This window comes from Marmota flaviventris, chromosome 1 (assembly GCF_047511675.1).
Source record: "Marmota flaviventris isolate mMarFla1 chromosome 1, mMarFla1.hap1, whole genome shotgun sequence".
Classification (NCBI taxonomy): domain Eukaryota; kingdom Metazoa; phylum Chordata; class Mammalia; order Rodentia; family Sciuridae; genus Marmota; species Marmota flaviventris.
Window position 1 is genome coordinate 180,629,069 of NC_092498.1, and position 22,057 is coordinate 180,651,125.

The 22,057-nt window shown below is 35.2% G+C and overlaps 1 protein-coding gene across 1 annotated transcript in view; it reads left to right on the top strand.

Moving 5' to 3' along the window:
- Kcnh8 (potassium voltage-gated channel subfamily H member 8) overlaps positions 1-22,057 on the top strand; it is a 346,203-nt gene that overhangs the window by 318,555 nt on the left and 5,591 nt on the right. The window contains exons 13-15 of the mRNA XM_027923181.2: positions 6,408-6,766; positions 8,779-8,885; positions 10,544-10,620. Of these exons, the coding sequence (XP_027778982.1) occupies positions 6,408-6,766; positions 8,779-8,885; positions 10,544-10,620 (543 nt within the window). The remainder of the gene's footprint in view (positions 1-6,407; positions 6,767-8,778; positions 8,886-10,543; positions 10,621-22,057) is intronic.

Sequence of the window (22,057 nt, forward strand, 5' to 3'; positions counted from 1 at the left end):
ACCTGCCTTCAGTTATCACTCAGTTAATCCCTACTAGGGGATTAATTCACTGATTGGGTAAAGGTTCTCATAGCCAACCATGTCACCTCTAAACCTTCTTGCATTGTCTCACACATGAGCTTTTGGGGGACATCTCATATCTAAACCATAACAGATTGGAAGCCTACAGACAGCAACTTTTCTTGCTTTGTGTCTTCCTTGAAGCAGAAATCAATAACTTTAATACACACACATACAAACACACACACACATACACACAACACACAAATATATCTAATTACACATGTATTTTAGTCAGTTTTGGTCACTGTGACCAATATACCCAATAAGAACAACTTAGAAGGAGGAAAAGTTTATTTTGCTTCCCAGAAGTTCAACTTATGGTTGGCTGACCCCATTGCTCTGGGACCAAGGTAAGGAAGAGTATTGTAGCAGAAGGGCTTGGTGGAAGAAAACTGCTTAGTTCATGACCGCCAAGAAGCACAGAGAGCTCTGCTCACCATGGACAAAATATAAACCTCAAAGACACACCCCCTGTGTTCTATTTCCCTCAGTTACACCCTACCTGCCTGGAGTTGCCACCCATTAATTCACTAACATTAGTAATCTACTGATGAGGTTACAGATCTCATATTCTATTTATTTTACCTGTGAACATTCTCCATTGTCTCACACATGATCTTTCAGGGGACACTTTATCTACAAACAATAACATTCTGCCCTTGGCCTTTGAATAGCCCAAAAGCTCATGCCCATCTCACAATGCAAAATATATTCAGTCCATTTTCAAGATTTTTACCATAGTCTTCAAGAGTTCCATCATTGCCCAAAAATTCGAGTACAAAATATCATCTGGGACTCAAGGCAGACTCCTGACTGGGAGCCTCTATAAAGATCAAAAGCAAGTTACATATATACAATAATAATGGCACAGAGTAAACATTTCCATTCCAAAAGGGATAAATGGGGGCATGGAAAGAAGGGATGAAACCAAAGGAAAACCAGAATTCAGCTGGGCAAATAAGTCCTATAGCTCCACATCCAGCATCTGAGGCACATTACATCATGATTGTTCCCTCTAAAAGGCTTGTGTAGCTCTGCCCTGTGACCTTGCTGGTTGTAACCCATATGGCGTCTCTCTTGGATTGTTTTCTGCAGATTTCCTCTGCAGATGTTCTAAATCTCTGGCATCTCTTAATTATGGGTGTCTCCACCACAGCTTTGATTTCCTTCTCACATCTTCATGTATTGCCCTCTCAGGGGCTGCCTACAGGGATTCTGACCCTGATGCACTTTGGCCTACCAAGTCCTCCTTTGAAATCTTGGTAAAAGCTTCCATGAAGCCCCAACTCCAGAATCCTGCATTCCTGTAGAACCAGCACCATAGAAATGACACAAAGTATCTACTGCCATATCAAGCAGTAACCAAGCCTCCTCCAGCTGCAGCAACCTGAGTACCTGGGCAGCTGAGCACAGTGAAATAACATTGTAGGCCCCCCTGTATAAGCAGGGTGCTCCCATGATCTCTTCTCAAAGGAATTTTCACTCTTACAGTCTTGAACCTGTTATGGATATGGTTTTACCAATTCCTGAGATACCTTCAACCCATCTTTTCTATTGCATCTTTGTAAAGTACTTTTGTGACTACAATCTCTTTAACACCTCTTTTGGCTCCAGTTTGACACACACACTTTTCTGGCCAAATTGAAAGTTTTAAAAATCTTTCCTTTCTGTTTTCTGTTTCTGATTATCAACATAAACTCAGCTAAAACCAGCAATATGCCACTATGTAAATGCTGTGCTGCCTCAAAAATGTCCCCCACCAAATTAATTTGCCCATCACCTTTAAATTCAGCCTCACAGAAAATCTCAGGATCTTGGAAAAATGTAGACAACTTTTTTTTTTTCAGAATATAACACAGATGGCCTCTAGTCCATTTCAAATAAATCCTCCTTCTCCTCTGAAACCTCATGAGCCCAGTCTTTACTGTCTACAGTCCTATTGGTCTTCTTGAGTCCCACCAGAATCACCCATTAAGCTCTGATTACAACATTCTAGCCTTGCCCAGCCTGCATCTCCAAACTTTTCAAAAATTCCTACACAAACCAGTTCTAAATGCTTCCAAACCCCTTAGGTTAGTCTCAAAAACAACCCACTTCCAGGTACCAATTTCTGTTTTACTCATCTTTGTGTCACTATGACCATCGTGCCCAATAAAACCAACTTAGAGGAGGAAAAGTTTATTTTGACTCAAGGTTTTAAAAGTTAGGCCATGGTTGGCTGACTTCATAGCTCTGGACCCAAGATGAAGAATATCATGGCAGAAGGTTTGGCAGAGGAAAGATCCTCAACTCATGACAACCAGAAATTAGAGAGAGTGGAGAAAGTGTTTTGCTCACCAGAGACAAAATATAAACCCCAAAGGAACATCCCCAGTGGCCTACTTTTTCCTACTATACCCTACGTACCTACAGTCATCATCTGTTAATCCGTTCAAATTATTAATCCACTGATTAGGTTACACCTTTCATAATCTGATCCTTTCACCTCCTAACATTTCTGCATTGTCTCACACATGAGTTTTCAAGGGACTCGTATCTAAACTATAGCAATATGACAAAGACATTGATAATTTAATGATGGTGGGGTGGGGGACAAACAGTTTACTTTTAATATTACATCAGAAAACTTCTTAAAAGCTCTTGAAGCCTCTCAATGCTTTCAACCACACTTCTCTTTGAAACTAGTTAAATTTTCTCTTTCATCTCTACAAAATCCCTCATCAAAAAACAAAATGGTCTTTCAGTTTCAACTCTTCTCACCAGACAGCTTTTCCTCACAATAGCACAAACTTTCACCCAGACCTTTTAAATTCTCTCCTGCACGTTGAGAAATTTGGCATTTTGTTTGGTTTTTTTATCAAGTGGATTTCTCACCCTTTTGTAGAACTGTAAAGATCAGGAACCCTTCCAGTAATACTACACACTTAATTTTCAAAAGTAAATTCTGGATAATTTAGGCTGATGTTCATTTGCAATGTTAAAAATCACCAGAAGAGCCGGACGCAGTGGTACATGCCTGTAATCCCAGCGGCTCGGAAAGCCAGGACAGAAGGATCAGGAGTTCAAAGCTGACCTCAGCAAAAGTGAGGCATTAAGCAACTCAGTGAGACCCTGTGTCCAAATAAAATACAAAATAGGGCTGGGGATGTGGCTCAGTGGTCAAGTACCCTTGAGTACAATCTCCTGTACCAAAAAAAAAAAAAAAAATCACCAGAAGAGGTTTAAAGACAATAGATGTTTATTTCTGTCTATTGGAAAGTGCAGAAAAGAAATATACCTATTCCAGTGTGTCCACAGGGTCCCTAGATTTCTTCCTTCTGCTTCATCTGCCTCAACATATGGCTGTCTTTTTCAAGATATCCTTATTCTCCAAGATGGCTGCTGAATATCCATCTATTTTATCAATATTTGAGACTGGAAATCAAAGAAATATGAAAGAATGGAATAGAAGCTCCCTATTCTAGTGTCTTTCTAAAAGTTCCTCAGAACCTATTTGCTTATATGCCATCATCCCTGAATGTGACCTTATGGCCAAACCAACTAGCTGGGGAAGCTGGGAAAAGGTTATCTATGGGTAGGGTGCATTGCTAACAGTTATGTTAATAGATAGGAGGGAAATTTTCATGGAAATAAATAACCAGCACCTGCCCTGATATACTTTTTTCATCTTCTTCATGGGCTAGTGTTTATTCAGCTTTTTCTTTGTCATTGCTCTGTGCTTAATTTCTATTATTTGATATCTAATATTTTCCTTACACTATTCCTAATTTACAAGTGAAGAAACAGATTTTTAGTAATCATATTTCCCAAGAATAAGAACTCACTTATAACTAGAAAGGACTTCTAGAACTCTTTGACTAAAACTCCCTGCATTCAACCTCATGACTTTGTTCTGCTTCCTCTGTAATCAAGAAAGGTTTGTCTGGGCTGGGATTGTATCTCTGCGGTAGAGCACTTGCTTAGCATGTGTGAAGCACTGGGTTCAATCCTCAGCACCATATCAATATACATAAATAAAATAAAGGTATTATACCATCTACAAATGAAAGTATTTAAAAAGGAAGAAAGGTTTGTCTAGTCATTTCTAAGTTTAAAGTGGCTATTCCAGTGAAATGTTATGAGCCAAATTTGAGAGTCCTTTAACAATGAGTATAAAAATCTCATTGCCTGCATGAAAACATTTGCTAGAAAGAGAATAAGGGATAAATCAAATGAGGAAGAGATCCATGGCTGAGTTTTAAAGCAGTATGTAACAGGTGAATCCAGCTACATAAGGGAAGCAAGTATTTTTATATAGATTACCTGAAAAAAAGTAACTGGTTCTCCTGCATAGAGGCTAAAAATATAGAGCTGGGTGTCTAATCGAGTTATTATTAATCTAATAAACTTCAATCCTGTCTACAAGGATGTAGGTAGGATAATTCATTCTTGGTATAAGTAATGTCTGGTGCCTTGATTGCAAGACTCAGTTTCTGAGCAACTTCTCCAAGGCACCAACTCTCTTTGACAACATGGAAGTATGAAATTTAAGGAAATTTGTAGAAGTACAGACATTTGCCAGGTCATTAGTCAGATGATTGTATTAGAGCCATGAAGACTTGAAACAAAGGAATGATGAAATTGTCAGTATAAACACAAATAGTTGTCTAATTAGAGAATGTATTCAGTGTGTTTCATTTCTTTGTTAAGTTTGCCCTGTTGTGTCTTTAGCTGTGTAAGCTAAATTTTCGATTCTACCATATTAGTACACAAATGTTCTCCTATAATTCTGTGTGGTTCCAATTTTTGTTAGAACAGAGTTTTAAAAACTGTGAAAAAACAAACAAATGAAAGCAACACCAAGACTATCCAAGAAAGAACATACGCCTTTACCATCAATTAAAATAATTATATCTAGTTGGAAATGGGACTCTAGGAATACTATTTCATTGAGAAATTTTGAGCCATTTAGATTAAAATAACAAAAAAAAATTCACGAGTAAACCAATCATTTGTCGCTATATCCTAAACTGAATGACCTACCTGTGAGTCACAATTGTTTGCTGTGTCTGTCATTAACAACTATTGTAGATATAGAAAAATTCGAACACCCCAATGAACAAACTATCCACTGAAGTCATAACTATAACAGCTCATGAGATTTAAATAATAATCTTAGGGATTTTCAGCTTTTAATCTTATTTTCATTAGAAATATTTGTAAGCATGTGTAAGTGATGATATCTTCAAAAGAAACTGAGACACCTAAAAATGAATTGACCTTTTAGAATAAACTGACTTCTGAACATGCCCAGAGAAACTAAGCTATGTTGGGGTCAGAGCAAGAAACTAATATAAAAACCTAAAAACTAATACTAAAAACTAGTATAAAAACATAAATTAGTGGCTCTGTTCAGAGTTACTAACCTAATTGACTAATATAAATATACATTTATATATATATATATATATATATATATATAATATGTATATTGTTATATACATATTATATATATATGTATACATATTATATATATATGTAAAACTCGTCACTGTAATAATAATGACTCTGTTCAGAGCCACTAGGTTAGTTTTCGCTGCCATCTCTGCCCTACATCTCCACCAGCACCTCAGTTGTCTTTTCCCATCTTCTCTCATTATTTTCTTAGCCTACAAGTTTGAATGACCCTAGTCAAGAGTCTAGTGATCCTAGGATGGATTTTGGCAAGACTAATCTTCCTTCTTTCCTCAAGGACTTTCAAGGGAGCAGATCTGGCAGTTTGTTCCATTTCTTGTTCACAACTTACGACAATAAAGAGAGCAGGAAATAGAATAGCTGAGGACACTTCTGATTTCTTTTCTCTCATGTGACCCCAAATAGCCAAGGTTTTTATTCTCAAGGAAAATATAAATTTGATGGTTGATCACCATGTAAAGTTCCACTAAAGACCTTGTAATTTGAAATAACAAAGCCAAAAACCTCCATTAAAATAAAATTAAAAAATCTTTATTCCTAACAGCATGTCCTCACATACTATTACAAGTGACTAGAGGATTAAAATCTAGGTGCAAACTAGGTGCAAATAAAATTCACTTTTCACACATCTCTCAGTTTAAGAGACCAAGCAAAGTTTGGGGGGAGCTAAAACCAGGAAAGCAGAGGGGGCAAACCTGGAGCTCACAAATGGGGAGACTTTTTAACACCTGAAATAAATTCTAGGAAACTTTGCAAAGACTTCAGTTTTAATGAGTAGTACCCCACTCCCAAAGAGATTTGACTTTGTTCAATGAGGCCTACAGCATGAATGATATGCCTCTTAAGAAGTCTTTGCCATCTGTACTGATCTAGTTTATCCTCTAATTCAGTCAGAGCCCAAGGGAAATGGCAGCATCAACAAGAGACTCCCATCCATTGTGGAAGATGAGGAAGAGGAAGAGGAGGGGGAGGAAGAGGAGACAGCCTCCCTCTCTCCCATCTACACAAGGGGATCCTCCTCTTCACGCAGCAAGAAGATGGGAAGCAATAAAAGCTATCTAGGCCTAAGCTTAAAGCAGCTGGCCTCAGGAACTGTGCCATTTCATTCCCCTATAAGAGTCTCCAGTTCAAATTCCCCCAAATCCAAGCAAGAGACTGACCCCCTTAACCATGGTAAAAGGAAAGAGAAGAACTTGAAATTGCAGCTTTCCACTTTGAATAGTGCTGGACCCCCAGACCTCAGTCCAAGGTAAGAGTTCATATCATATAACTCTTTTCCCTGCAGAAATGGCTGCCTTTAGTAAAGATTGGTAAATTACTCAGCCTTCGGGGCCTTTCTACTACATAGAAATTCTTAAGCACCCCTGAGCTTTGTGTGTGACTTTTTGAAGTGTAAGCACAGACAGGTGTATGGTGTGAGAAGAACTAGTTTTAGGAATATTCTCAAAAGGACCCATTGAATGTCAGCCTTCCTCTCTACTCCCTTTAGATTCATTGAACTCTATGAGGTTAAACGTATATTTCTACGTTGTGATTTCATGATTATAAATTTATAATGAAAATAAAAGTCCATCAATGTTATCTCCTTAGTGCCTGATTTTACCAAAAGTTTCATGGGACAACAAGTTGAAATTATGAAGAAAATGAATTTTTATTTTTCATACTATTTACAAATAAATTACTGTGGATAGCTGGAGCTTAGTTTTATTTCTAGTCTCTTCAGTGGGTAACATAGCTTCATTGTTAGTTAAAAATAAAATCACTTTGGAATTATCCAAAGGTGATTGAGAAGGTGAAAATTCCTGACTTGGAAAATGTCAAAGGGGGCAGGCTATGATGTATAAAAGGAACAGCAATCATCAAAACTTCCTAAGAGCTGTATAATTCAGAGATGCAAGGAAAAAATATTGAGAGCTTTCGATGTATTGTGCTAGATAATTTCACGTTCACTGTTGCACTTAGTCTTTTTGAACTCTTATAAAGTAGTATGTATTATCTCTACTGTAAAATTGCACGAACTACAACTCAAAATTTAAATATTTTCCCCAAGATCTCAGAGATACACAGTTTTACAAACTGGGTTCAAATTCTGTTTTACTACTTATAAACCAAGTGACCTTTCTGACATACTATACATTTATTGATTCACTTAAGGAATACATTTTAACCATTAAGAGAGACTATTAAGAAAAATATAAGCAAAGCAGGGTTAGTAAAAAGTAAGTGGACATTAAGTTTTTGGAATTCAATTGGAGGTAGTGATTTAAAAACATTACTCAATTCTTCTCCTTTCTAAATTTTTACTGAAATGAAAAATAGTAAATTTTAAACGGAGAATGTATCAGACCTGGAAAAGAAAGACTTATGTATTATATGAGGCTATATTTATAAAAATAATGTATGCTCTACTATAAAGAACAGGTTTTGAGACATTATGCCAAAACTTTTAGAGTCATGGTAAATTACAAGTGATTTTTATTTTCTGATTTTTTGTAACCTTTATGTCTAAATTTTCTATATTATACTTATTGATACAGTAATGAGTGAGTTAGATACTTATCAAGGAAAGAAGACTAGCTCAAGTTCTGATAGTAATTTAATATAATTCTTTAACTCTCAGTAGGAGTTTTGCTCAAGTTAGAGTGAATACATCATCAAACTTATTTTCTGTGATGCTATAATTATTAGGTTAGAATATTTTCTGCAGGATAGCGTATTGATTTAAGATAAATTGAGATGAAAGAATTTTTGTGCATATTTTTTAATCTGAGTTTCAATTCTGAATCTGACTTTTGAATCTGAGAGTAAATAAAATGATAAACTCCACAATATTGATGTCCAATGTAAGTAAATGTGAGATAAAATCTTGAACCACATATGTAATATTAAATTTTTTGTGGCCGAATTTTTAAAAGTGAAAAAAAACCACACAAGTGAGATTATATTTTTAAATATTCTATTGATACAGTATATCCCAAATATTATCATTTCAAATGTGTGCTATATAAAAACTATTAACAAAATAATTTGCATTCCTTTTTTAAACTAATTCTTCACACCCAGTGTGCATTTTATACTTAATATAAAGTGTGTACTAGAAGCACTTCAGTTATTCTAGTTGTATAAGGCAAATGGCTACCATATTAGAACAGACTCACAGTATTTAGAATTTAGAAATTTAATATAAAAATCCTTTAAGTCTTTTAAAAATACTGGAACTCATGTACATCAATGCATAACATTTCTCTTTATTTTAAATAGAATTGTTGATGGAATTGAAGATGGAAATAGTAGTGAAGAAAGTCAGACTTTTGACTTTGGTTCTGAACGAATCAGGCCAGAGTCCAGAATTTCTCCTCCTCTTGGGGGTAAGTTCTTTATTTACTCTTCTCTGAAGGAGTGATAGTTCTTTTTAACTTTCAATGTTTGGCATTGGCTTTGGGGTAAAATCACTAGTCTCAAATTTCTGCTGCTCAACAGATGGTACCCATAATGTCCTATTATTAATTCAAACTATTTCGCAAAAACATTATTTAGAAGAAATGCTATATTGGTTGCACACTGTAGGTACATTGGCATATTAGCCAATTTATCTGGCGAGAGGTTAGGTACTTGCAATTTGTCATAATGATGTAAGCAAGTTGGAAATGATAGAGAAATTTTGAAAACACCTCTAATGATGATGATTGAATGTAAACATACCCCAACCCAACCCCTTTCTTTCTTTGTTTTTCTTTCTTTCCCCTCCTTCCTTCCTTTCTTCCTTCTTCTCCCTCCCTCTCTCCCTCCACCTCCCCCTCTATCTTGAGTTCATTGCCCATAGAAAAGAATGGGCAGAATGAATGAAGGACAGAAATGACAAATAAATCTAAAAGAGATTCACTTGTATTTGACACAGAGAGACCAATGAACAATGGTAAATTCACATAGGTAACTCAAAACAATGACCAGCAAACTACCAGATGCAAAAACAGCAATCCCCTGCCTATCCTCTTCTCCTCTTTCCACCAAATTTTAGATGCTTATATTAGGATCTCCTACTAATTAGCAAATCTTTTAATGGACAAAGCCAAGCCCAAGAAAGACATTTAAATATACCTTTTGGAGTGGAGATACCTCTGCTAGAATACCAGTTATTTCATCTCTATCCACAATCCTCAGCACTCATCACCTTCTGGGAAAACAGAAAGGTCTTCGTAAGACTTCTTGGAGTGGGGGGAAAGGTGCAGGAGAAGGAATACAATCTTGATTCATTAATTCAATTTAATTTCATATGTTGATTATTACTCTTCTTGGGGTAATGGTCAAAGAAATACTATTTATGTGAAACTGATGTACTTATTATGAAAGCCAATGATGGGTCTCAACTACAAGGTTTTTGTTTTGTTTTGTTTTGTTTTTTTCCCCTTCTTCTTTTTGTTTTTTGGCTTACCTGGAGACAATGCCCAGAACCTCATCATGTTTATCCACCTATTTCTGGTTTCACTACCTCTTCATTTCCCACATTCCTTCTATCTACCCCATAAGCCTTGCCTACACGCATCCATTCAAGCAACACATTTTCTTTATTATACCCCTAAATATCTTTTAATTCTGTATGGACTTTCTACCCTACCATCACCATCTTTTCTTGGTCACATCCACCTCTTGCCTATATTGCTACCAAATCTCTTCTTCTCATCTCACACTGTTTCTCATACAGATTAAAGTTCTTAAAAATACAAATTTATTTATAATTACTCTACTCTGATGCTTAACACCCTGCAATGATTTCCTATTGTCTTTAGTATGAAATCCAAACCTACTATACATATTTTTAAGTGTTTCTTTTCCCTGCTAGATTCTAAGCTCCATGAGAGTCAATTATATTTTCTTTATTCATAGATATCTCCTATAAAGGCATGTAGGCTTGTTGTATATGACCTGTAATCATTTATTATCTCTGCAAAACAAACTCTTTATTATTTTGCTTCAGACTGTTTTGAGTGATATCTCAAGAACTCATTCTGTATGTGTCTCTTTTCAGACCCAGAGATTGGAGCTGCTGTTCTCTTCATCAAAGCAGAAGAGACCAAACAGCAGATAAACAAACTCAACAGTGAGGTATGGAACTCTTTGTTGGTCATGCTGGAGCAGTAAGAGGAACTATAAATCCTAGTTAACAGCAGAAGCAGTATAAGATAGCAGTTATAAATATGTGCTCCTGTGTTAACCCATCATGGTGAATCTCTACTTAGTTCCATATGAGCTCTGTGACCTTTGACAAGTCCCTTACCCTCTATCGTGCTCCATTTTCTCATATATAAGAAGGGGAAAATAATAGTGCTACCTTTTGGTCCATTGTGAAATTAAATGAAACAATCTAAATAAATCATTTAGCATAAAATAAGCATATATGAAAACTATTATAATTGCTATAGATATAGCATTTAATTGCATTTGCAATTTTTGTGTTTATTTTTAATGAGTTAAAGCAAGATCATTATGTCATGAGCAGTTATTATCGACTCAGTCTCAGGTACAGTTAGATTCAAATCTGTTTTATTAATGCTCATCATACTTCAGACACACATCTTAATTCTAAGTCCTGAGTCTACAACCAAGGGTCCCAGACGCTCACCTATGTCTTAAGTCTCAGTCACTGTAACTTCATTGGGTCCAGAGGAGTCGGGTGCAGGGGGGACAACAGCGATAGAGATCTCAGTCTCTCTATTCGGGTCTGGTTAGTCCTGTCACCCCCCAGAAGTCTGGGCTTTTAAGTCCTAGTTCAGTTGTGCTTGCAGCTGATAAATGGTTGAGGTCTGGGATGTATGCTCCAGGTGTAGACTCTTACAACTCTTACATCTCTAACTTAAGTCTAAGTTCTGCAGTTGAAGTTTTGCAGTTCACATTACATCATGGGTGCATTGCTTATAGTCTTTTATCCAACACATACACACATACACACACATATACACACACACATACACACACACACTAATTAATATAATCAACAGTCAATAATCTTATAATATTTCTGGTACTCATATCACATTATCTCACAGGAGAATGCTTATACCACCAATTATTGGTGATGAGTTCTGCTTCCTCAAATGTTGAAGTTCGAACATAAAGAAGTGCCAAGGCAAGCATAGAAAGCAGGTTTTATTTAACACAGGTAGTAACACAGACTTCTCCCCAGAGGGAGAAGGGAGCCATAGCTGGTATTCTGATATCCCAAATAGTGACAGCATCCTGCCCCTTTTATACATTTTAGACTTTCTTTGTTCTCCTGCCCTCTTCCCCCTTATCTTTAACCTTCCTGCCTTCCTGACTAGGCCCAAGAGATGCCAGTGGTATGGCCAAAAGGTGAGAAGCAGATTGGCAGGGGGAAGAGCCAAATGGAGTGATCCAGGCAGGAAGCAGCCCAGGAGGCATTAATTAACAACTCCCTGTCTGCAATCTTTTGGGAGGGATAGTATAGGCAGGTAACCTCAATAATCAAGGTGCTTAGCAGACATTAACATTCCAGTCTCCCAGGGCGGTCTCCAACTTCCTGGACCCAAATCAGCCTTCATTTTCTCCATCCCACCCAATCACCTATCTACATTAATCCTCTGTCTTTAATTTTGGCTTCATTACTTCGCAGATCAATCACATGATCTAAATTCTGTTCTTATCTCTGACAGGTATTTGCTGTGTAACCTTGAGCACTTTAATGCTCTGGATCACTATCTATCCATGTTAAATCAAGTAATTGTTTAAACACCTTTATTAAAGTATATGTATATATCAGAAGATTCACCCATTTTCAGTTATAATTCAATTATTTTTAGCAACTTACATTGAGTGATTTAACCATCACTCTAAGTCAGTTGTAGAATATGTCATCTCTCTCCAATAATCTCTCTCAAACAAATTTATATTTAATCCCTATTCCCATGTCCAGCCCTAGATGGCCATTTAGATACTTTCTATTTTGATTAATTTTTTTTCCTTTTCTGCCCATCTTATATACAGAAAGAAACAAGGATGTTCCTTGATTATTGCCTTCATTTGAATTTCTTCCCCCAACCGATAAACTAAAACAAATTCTGAGACACTTTGGATGCAAGCAACTATTTGAGAGGTGATCTAGGAAGTGTGGTAGAAAAACAGAAGACAGAAAATATTTTGAAGGCAAAGTATGAGATTGTGTTAATGAGATAGTTAAACTGTGGACGATGGGGACCCAGTCCTTCTGGGGACCTCTGAGAGACTGTAGGACAACTCAAAATTGTTCCACAAAGAAGCAGAGTTATGTAGTCCTCACTGCAGAGGAGACTAGAAAAATTCCTCAGGAGGAAGATGCACCTTCAAGGAGACCTTGGAAAGGACATGTGGGTACATACAGTGTAATAGAATTCCCCTTCAAAGGCTAAAGCTGTATGAAGACATCTTGGGGGAAAATGGAACCATGTGATGGTCTAGATGAGATTTTTAAAAACATGAAATTCGTATTATGACAATTAACTTCCAATTATCTGTATTAATGGAAGACTGGGTAGCTTGTCATAAAATCCTAAGTTTTCTTTTAAAACCTGTATTTCTTCAGCATAATGAAGATTTATGTTTAGCTGCCATCTCTGCTCCCACACTTAATGTCTCTGGAAGTGAGATTGTTGCTAACAAGAAATAAGAAAGCCAAAGGGCAGACTAACAAGACAGAAAGGCAAACTTGGAGATCCGCTAACTGGATTGAAAGTTCTTAAAGCATAAGGACTTGGCCAGACACTGTATCACCCAAACAACTTCTCATTAGAAACACGTCAAAAACAAAAGAAAGCAAACTGACCAACGTGCTGAAGAACTGTACATTAACTTTCTATTGAACAGTTTCTCGCAGATATTGTTCCCGGCTGAAACCATCCATTAATATCTGAATTCTTTCCTCTCACATATAAGAGCATTTTATGATTTTATCAGTTAATTAACCTATTTCTGAGCTCAGATATTAGAGTTAGTGATTCTTCAGGGGGGGAATGCTTATATCTTCACCTCTTAATGTAGATAATTTTTCTAAGTTAGATCTACAGATCTACACATTGTATTATTTTCCTTTGACAACATAGATCATTGGTAGATCTGATAAAACAGATAACCTACTGAAAATATTTCCACAATGTGATTATGTAATCATGATTGCTTTTCTAGTGAGATGACATGAATATTTTTATCCTGTCATACACAGAAATAAAAAGGTCAAGATAAAATACCAATGGTCCAGTTATCCTTCCATAAAGAATTAATTTCTCTTTCAAGTGAAATATCTAATTTCCTCATGATTGAAACATAAGCAGAAAAATCTTATCCGTTACACATAATGTATACAATCTTGATCCTTTGGGTAGTACCTTAAAACCCACTAAGACAGGCAAAATGAAAATACAACTTGGCTTCAAACTATGAAAGTACCCCTCTTCTAACCTGCTGTTTGTGTTTTCCTTACAATTTTGTTTATGTAGAAAAAAATTTTTAAGTCCAAGCCTCATTTTCCATTTTGCCTATTTCCTAATACTCATATGTGTGATAAGTAGATTGCTCTATTTGATTGTTTATTCTATTCATTGGTTAGCATCAAGCAAGAAAATGTACGGGATGTACTGCATGAAAATAACTCTACCATCAACTGGGCAACCCCAATATAATGTATGTGGGGCATTGGGTGAGGTCTGAGAGCACTGCAGAATTCCTATTCCGATGTTTGTTCTCCAATTTAAGATAAAAAAGAAGTTTCTCATTGATGTATAGAATTCATAATCATAATTGCATAGCAAACGTAGAGCAGGAAAAATATTGGTCAAAAACCTACATTCACAGAACAGTAAAGAGCGTTTAAAAGATGTAGGGCAGCAACTAACATTAGCATGCTTTGGACAGCATTGTTCTTGCTTTACAGTGGAGTAAGAGTGTGACTCGGAGGAAATTCTTTGAAAATAACAACAAAAAGTCACTGTGGGAGTGATGGGTTGTATAAATCAAATGCTCCATTTCTGAAAAGATTTGTAGGTAAGGGTTAGAATGTGCTCTCATTTCTGAAATCTGGCCGACCCAGAAAGACATTGTGGCAACATCTACCAAGGGAAACTGCTCTGGCACAGCAGGCATAAGGTTCAAAACATAGTTTGTGGGGGGGGTGGGGAGGGGAGAGAGACATCGTTTTGGAGGGAGACAGATATGCAGATCTTTATTCTGTGACTTTGACAGGTGTTTGCCTTTCCTAAGTTTATATTTTTCTTCTGGTAACTGGTAATAAAACCTGCAGTAGGGTGGATGGGGTGGCACACACCTGTAATCTTAGCAACTTAGAACATTTGGGGGAATATTATCATCTTAATAATAATGTCTTCTGATTCATGAACATGGGATTTTTTTTTTCATTTGTTCAGATCTTTTTTAATTTCTTCCAGCAGTATTTTGTAATTTTTAGTGCACAACTTTACAGCTCTTTGTTTAAATTTATTCCTTAATATTCTAGAATTGTTGATGTTATTGTAAATGGAAATGTATTCTTAATTTCATTTTTGGATAATGCTCATTGGTGGCATACAGAGATATAATTGATTAGGGTATGATTAGCTTCTATCCAGTGGTTTCATTAGGACTTTTCTTTATAAAAAGATGTCACCTGAAAACAGAGAATAGTTTCTTCCCAATTTTATTGCCTTTTCCTATCTAATTGCTTTGGCTAAACTATCAGTACAATGCTGCACAGAAATGAAGAGACATTCTTTCTTGTTCCTTATCTTAGATAGCAATCTTTCAATCTTTCACCATTGAATATGATATTAGCTGTTAGATTTTCATAAATGACATCAAGTTGAAAAACTTCACTTGTACTCCTAGTTCATTGACTTATCATGAAACTTTGTCAAGTGCTCTTTCTGTATCTGTTGAGATGATAATGTGGCTTTTGTACCTTAGAGATATGGTTTATTCACATTAATTGCCTTTTGAAGGATAGATCAGCCTGAGATAGATCCCACTGGTCATTATATATAATCTTTTTATATATTACATATAATCCTTTTGTATATGACTGCATTCTACTAGTATTCTGTTGAATATTTTTTCATGTATGCTTATGAAAGACATCTGTGTATAGTTTTATTGTGATTTCTGTTTGGTTTTGGTATCAGAGTAAAACCAATCACATAGAATGAATTACAAATTATTTTCTCCTCTTCTATATTTTAAAAGAGTTTTGGAAGCATTGTTAATTCTTCTTAAATGTTTGGTATAATTCACCTACAAAACCATCTGTTCCTAGACTCTTTCTTTTTGGAAAGTTTTTTTTAATTACTAATTTGGCTACTTTTTATAGGTCTATTTAGATTTTCAGTTTCTTCTTATGTGAGTTTTGGTAGTTTGTACTTTTGTTGGAATTTATCTTAATTCATCTTTTTTTTTAATGTGACAGAGGAATGCATTACAATTCTTTACACATATAGAGCACAATTTTTCATATCTCTGGTTGTATACAAAGTATATTCACACCAATTCATGTCTTATTCATCTTATTACCAAACTTCTTAGTATACAGTGTTTCTAGCATTTCTTATCCTTGTCAGTTCTGAAAGGCTGGTAGTTACAGCTACACTTTTAATCATTTCAATAATTTGAGTTTTATTTTGGTCTTGGTCATTCTAGATAAAGCTTTGCCAATTTTATTGATATTTTCTAAAACAAATTTTAATCTTGATTTTCTGTTCTAGTCCTATGATTTCCTTTCTTTTGTTTCCTTTGAATTTAGTTTGCTCTTCTTTTCCCGGTGCTTTAAATTGACAACTAGGTTGTCAATTTTATGCCTTTCTTTCTTTTTATTCAATAAAGGCATTTAGAGCTACAAATCTCCTTCTAAGTACTCTGTTGTGTTGTGCTTCAGTTTTATTCCTCTCAAATTATTTTCTCATTTTCCCTGTGATGTCATCATTAAATTACTGATTATTTAATAATGTGGTTATTAATGTCCACATATTTTGGCATCAAATTTAATTCCAGTTAATTAAATATGAAAATAAATGATGCATATATCTTTAAAGTCAAACAATTCTCTATTTGCTCTTAAAATAGAACATTCTAGATACTAGAGCCTCCATTTTCTTTCTTTAGACATGAGTGATTTTAAATATGAAATTGATATAATAACAAAAGCCCAAATAACTATCATCCATATTTAGCAAATAATAACATATCACCTGCTTCAGATGTTACATTTTTTAAAAATTAAAATTTTAATATATTTAAAGGCTCTTCTTTCTTATTTCATGAAGTGACAGAACTCAAGAAAGAAGATAATTATTTTCAAAAAAATAAAAATAAAAAGGTTTCTAGAAATTCAGACTAAATTAGAAGCAACATAAGAACAAATAACAGTGCCTGGTGGAAAATAGAGAGTGAAAGGAAGAAAATTTAAAGCATTTAGTCTAAATGAGTTGTTTTTTTTTTCCTCTAAGAATTTGAGGAACAGTGACAAATATTGAAGGTAAAAAAAAGAAGTTCTAACAAACAAAACAATAGAAGTTTCTCTGAAGAAGAAATTCAAATTAAGGGAAGCAAATGAACATATTTAAATTATGATACCATATAATTCCATATGATTCCATATAAAACTATATAATGAATTACATGTTCTAGTGCAATTACTAGACTTAGTAAAAGAAAAAAATCATCTAGTCATCAAGTCAAGAAATGTCTTTATGGAGGACTTACAAAGAGAAAATCATACTATCATTAGACTGAAGCAGCCATTCTTTCTAAGTAGATGAAATAGCATGTAAAATATATAAGATGTTTAAGAAAATGTTAAAGACTTAATAGCCAGCACAAATTGACTATCAAGAAGCAAACTTTTACCAACGTGCAAGAATTCAGGGAATATTGTTCCCACAAGCATTTCCAAAAGAGTAAGAACAAGATTTCATAAACCAAAATGACTTGAAAGACATTGTCATAAGGATAAGATCATTTGCCTTGAATATGTCCTCATTTATAGGACCAAGTCTAAATGGGAGTTCAAGGGAAGAGAGCATAATTTGTCAAGGGCCAAATATTCTGATAATATATAGCAGAACCCTTTTTAAAAAAGTCAGAGAGAATATATCAAAATATTTTAACTATGTTTTGTAATCATAATTTGTTATGATTTCCTACTATTGATATACTGAGATTTTTTTGTATGTATAATAGGGACTAAATCAAATGAATCACTAGGGGATATTCTAATTCCATCATCTTCTATACCTCAATAACCAGAATTCACATTGTGGAAGAAAGAAGACACAAATGTAATATAGAAGCACTATGAGCCAAGGCAGTATCATATACATGCCTGTATCTCCATGTTCCTTCAACATAAAGGGATAAAATTAATGAGCAGTCAAATAACTAAATATTTCTAATGCCTAGCCTATGGTTTTAAAAGAAGCCTGCACTCCTTGGGTAAATGGCCATCTCCTTTTCTGGGGCATGAAATATACATGATGAGTCTGGGACACCTCAGTATTCCAGACGGCAAGAAAGCTGTCACAAACCCTATGACCGTGATGTTGTAAGAATTCAGGAGCTACTACAAAGAGTCTCTCACTTGAATAATTTAGGCTTAAGTAAGAATGAGAATACAATAGACTAAAGCACATAAAATATGCTGAGTTTTATGAATTTGTCATAATTTTTTTTTAAAAAACCAACTAATTGGTCAACTTTTGAGAATTGGACAGGGAACTATTTTATTTACAACTGTTTTTTATGAAAGGGGGGAAGTCAAGCATTTTTGTCTCCTTCTTTTCCTTATATTAACTGGGGAAGCCAGAAAATCTATGAGAAAAACATCTCTTTATACTATTAGTTTAGCTAAATGAAATTATCAAATTAGATAGAATTAGAATATCCCACTTAGCAGTTCCTAATGAATTAATGGATCAAGGGAATGCCTATCACTGCCTGCTAACATAACAGTAAGAAAAGCAACGGAATCTATGTGCTTCCTAAAAGAACTCAACTCCACCTATGGACTTGCCAAAGGAATTGAAAAAGAAGCCGGTCAGACTAAACTTGAAACTTCAAAGACAGTACATGGGGAGTTAACCAAAGGACCTAGTACCAGGAGAATCGGGAAGTCGTTTGCACAGTATTTGTTGAACTCATAGAGGCAGAGGATAGAGCAGTGGTTTCCAAGGCCTGGAGAAGGGTGAAGATTGAGGAGGTGTTATCAAAGGATACAAAGTTTCAGTTAAACAGGACAAACTTAGGAGATGCATTGTACAATAGGATGATTATAGTTAATAACAAGTGCATTGTATATTGAAAATTCCCAAGAGAAGATGTTAAATTTATTCACCACAAAAAATGGGAAATAATTGATACGTTAATTGGCTTAAAGTAATAATTCCATGATGTACACATATATTAAAACATCATTTTAAATGCATCATAAGTATATATGGCTTTTGTCAATTAAAAAAAATAAAAATTCAAAAATTCAGAAAAAGGAATAGGGACTAATGATCTCACCCTGCAGAACATGGTCCAGAAGTGTTGGCATTAATTGGAAGAAATGCAGAATCCCAGACCTCACCTCAAATTTACTGAATCTGAATATATATATTGTCAGTATTCCCCAGGTGATTTCTATGTAAATTAAAGTTTGACAAATACTATCAAACATTCTGAAAGGAGACAGATTTGTTTGGTGTTTCTTGGTAGCCGTGAGGATCTCTTAGCCAGATAACAATTCAGATACTAGTCAAACTTTGCCATAGAAACCAGAAAAACAGATGTGGAAAGCAGTCAGAGTGATAAATAATAGATTACTATAGTACAGCTGAAATAATAAAGTTCGGTCCAAAGGCCTGAGCTTGCAGAAATTCCAGGAAATGATTGAAGCAATCACTTTGAAGACTACAATTGGTCACTTTATATTGATAATGCCAGACTTATCATTCTTCTATCATCATAATTTAAAAGCTTTCAGCTGCACCTGCAATAGTAAAACCCTGGGGACTATTCCTAAGTGACCTAGGACTAGCTATTCCAACCTCCCAACATTCTAGTCTCTTCAGCTGTAGCAAAAATTTACAACTTTTGTTAGTAACGAGATTGAGATCCTCATTTGGAGGAAATGTATGCAAGTGCCAAGTTTGATTATTATTTTAGCTGACAGATAAAGACTGTCACTTGTGTTTGAATGCTTTGTGAAGCAAAAGACACAAGGATGAAATTATGCCGATCATCTTTTTTGTTTTGCCTGCTTCTGGAGTTTGATTGAACTTGTCTGAATCTCATGATAAATATGCAGCATAACAAAGGATTAAATGAAAGACCATTTAATTACCTGAATCAAAGCTTGTAAAAATGTATATGGGTTTGTAGCAGGATTGGTGTAATTAGCACCCCTGAATTTAGGGAAATTGTGTCTAGCAGGAAAATGTGTACACGTTTGGCAAAAATTGAGTGACAGGTCAAGAACTCTCCAAGCTAAGAAGATTATGTCAACAGATGCATTCCCATCTGCTCACTGGATGCATAAAAATGGAAATCACATTTTTTTCTCAGCCTACCAACTGAAGTTCCAGATATACTCAGATTCCATGGATCATACCATACTAATAGCCAAGACCGGCAAAGAGAAAACATACATAAGAATAATTATTTTTATGTGAAACAAAAGGTATTGTAAAAGATTTGTTTTTCTGGTTCTCATCAGAAACCCATAATTAGGAACTCTGTTCCCAAAAGGTTCAATCTAAAGATACAGAACAATAAATCTGTGTTGGAACCAAGAAACACAATACAACTGAAAAAATGGCTCTTTTTGGGGAAAACAGGTTACCAGTACCACAGATGAATTCCTTAAGTCATGTAAAAACATAATGTTTTTAAATGTCCTGTTTAAGTGATTGGGACTTCCATGAGACACTGGCATCATATGAGACATTTTTACCTGCTAGAGGTTTAGTGATACTTACTTCTGCATACGGTGTTATTAGGAGAGATTGGTGAAATTTGGTTGAAATAACAAAAAAACTCTTATAAGAAATTCACCTTGCAGTTTTTACTATTTATCATAATATTTGTATATCAACTAAAATGTATTGAATACTTAATAGGTGGCAGTGTTTGTGCAGGGGCTTGAGCTACTATATAGAACATTACCTGTCCTCCCCACTCCAACCCCCACAATGATATTTATTTAGTTTTGATCAACACCAGAAAGCACATCCTCACATAGCCTTTTTAGAGAATCCTCAGTCTATCTGACTGCAATTACTAAACTTGCATTGAAAATAGAAAATCTTTTGCAACATTTTTCAATGGCTCCAGTTAGTGCTGTCACTACTTGACATTACAAAGGTCCATGCATGACAATACTGAAAATTAAAGATTCTTCCAGTATTATTATGTAGAAGTGCTCATAGAAATGGATTATCTCCCATGCTGAGGCAGAGAAAGAGTTATATAGATGGCTGTAGTTTTCATTTTCTTTGGACTAAATATTTTCCATATTGGTATTCCCTCCCATGCAGAAATTCTCACCAAAGTTCAGTGACTATATTGCATTATCAAATATTACCTCCTGGAATTCCGACATGATACCAGTTATATGGGAACTAAAGTTTTTAACATCCATTATAAGATTTAATCCTCATAACAAAGCTCTTCTGGAAATAGGATGCAGACGAGAGTGAGAAGTAATATTACACCAGTGGAACTAATCCAACATGAGAGGAGTGAACCGGATATTCTGGAAATGTAGGGAATAATCAATGACTGTTTCTCAAACCAACAGAAGTTCTGATGAATCCTGGATGTGACAGAAATAGAAAATTTGGGGTATTTAGTGATTTCCTTCTTAAGTGAATGAAAAGGTGCCAGTGGGTGTATTTTTATGGCTACTAGACAAGTCCATTGTTACATGGGTGTTTCTACTCATGACAGGTGGTGGTGCTCATCAAAAGGCAGCTTTCCCTAAGGATATTTAGGGTAAAAATCATGAAATAAGTTTTAAAAATTGAAGGTGATATGAACACCCAAAGAAAATTTCAAAATGGCAGGCATTGCTTTCATTTTTGCATTGCCCTCAAACCTAATGAATACCTGATGATTATATGGCTGACACATCATCCTGGGAGAGCAGTGAAGGGAAGAATCTTTAGATGCCTCAAAGTTTTGGATAGAAAACGGAGCCACTTGGAAGCACAGATGGTGTTTTCATCACTTCTTCTTCCTAACAGTTGGGACTTTGGAAAGGGTAGAAAAATCTTGCATGTGAACAATTGGCTATGCAGATGGTGATGGTGGACTGGTTTGGCCAACAGTTTAAATTCCATATCAATGGATTCTTACCCACAGAAGAATGAGGAAGAAGAGAGGAAGAAGAAAAGAAGAGAAAATGAATTAAGAAAATATAACAATACTCAAGTAAGAGACAAAATGTGTATTATGTTTTCTTTATCCACTAAGTAGAAATAATTCAAAGGCCACATCAAAAATAGTCATCCAGAGAGGCAACCAGGGATGCAAA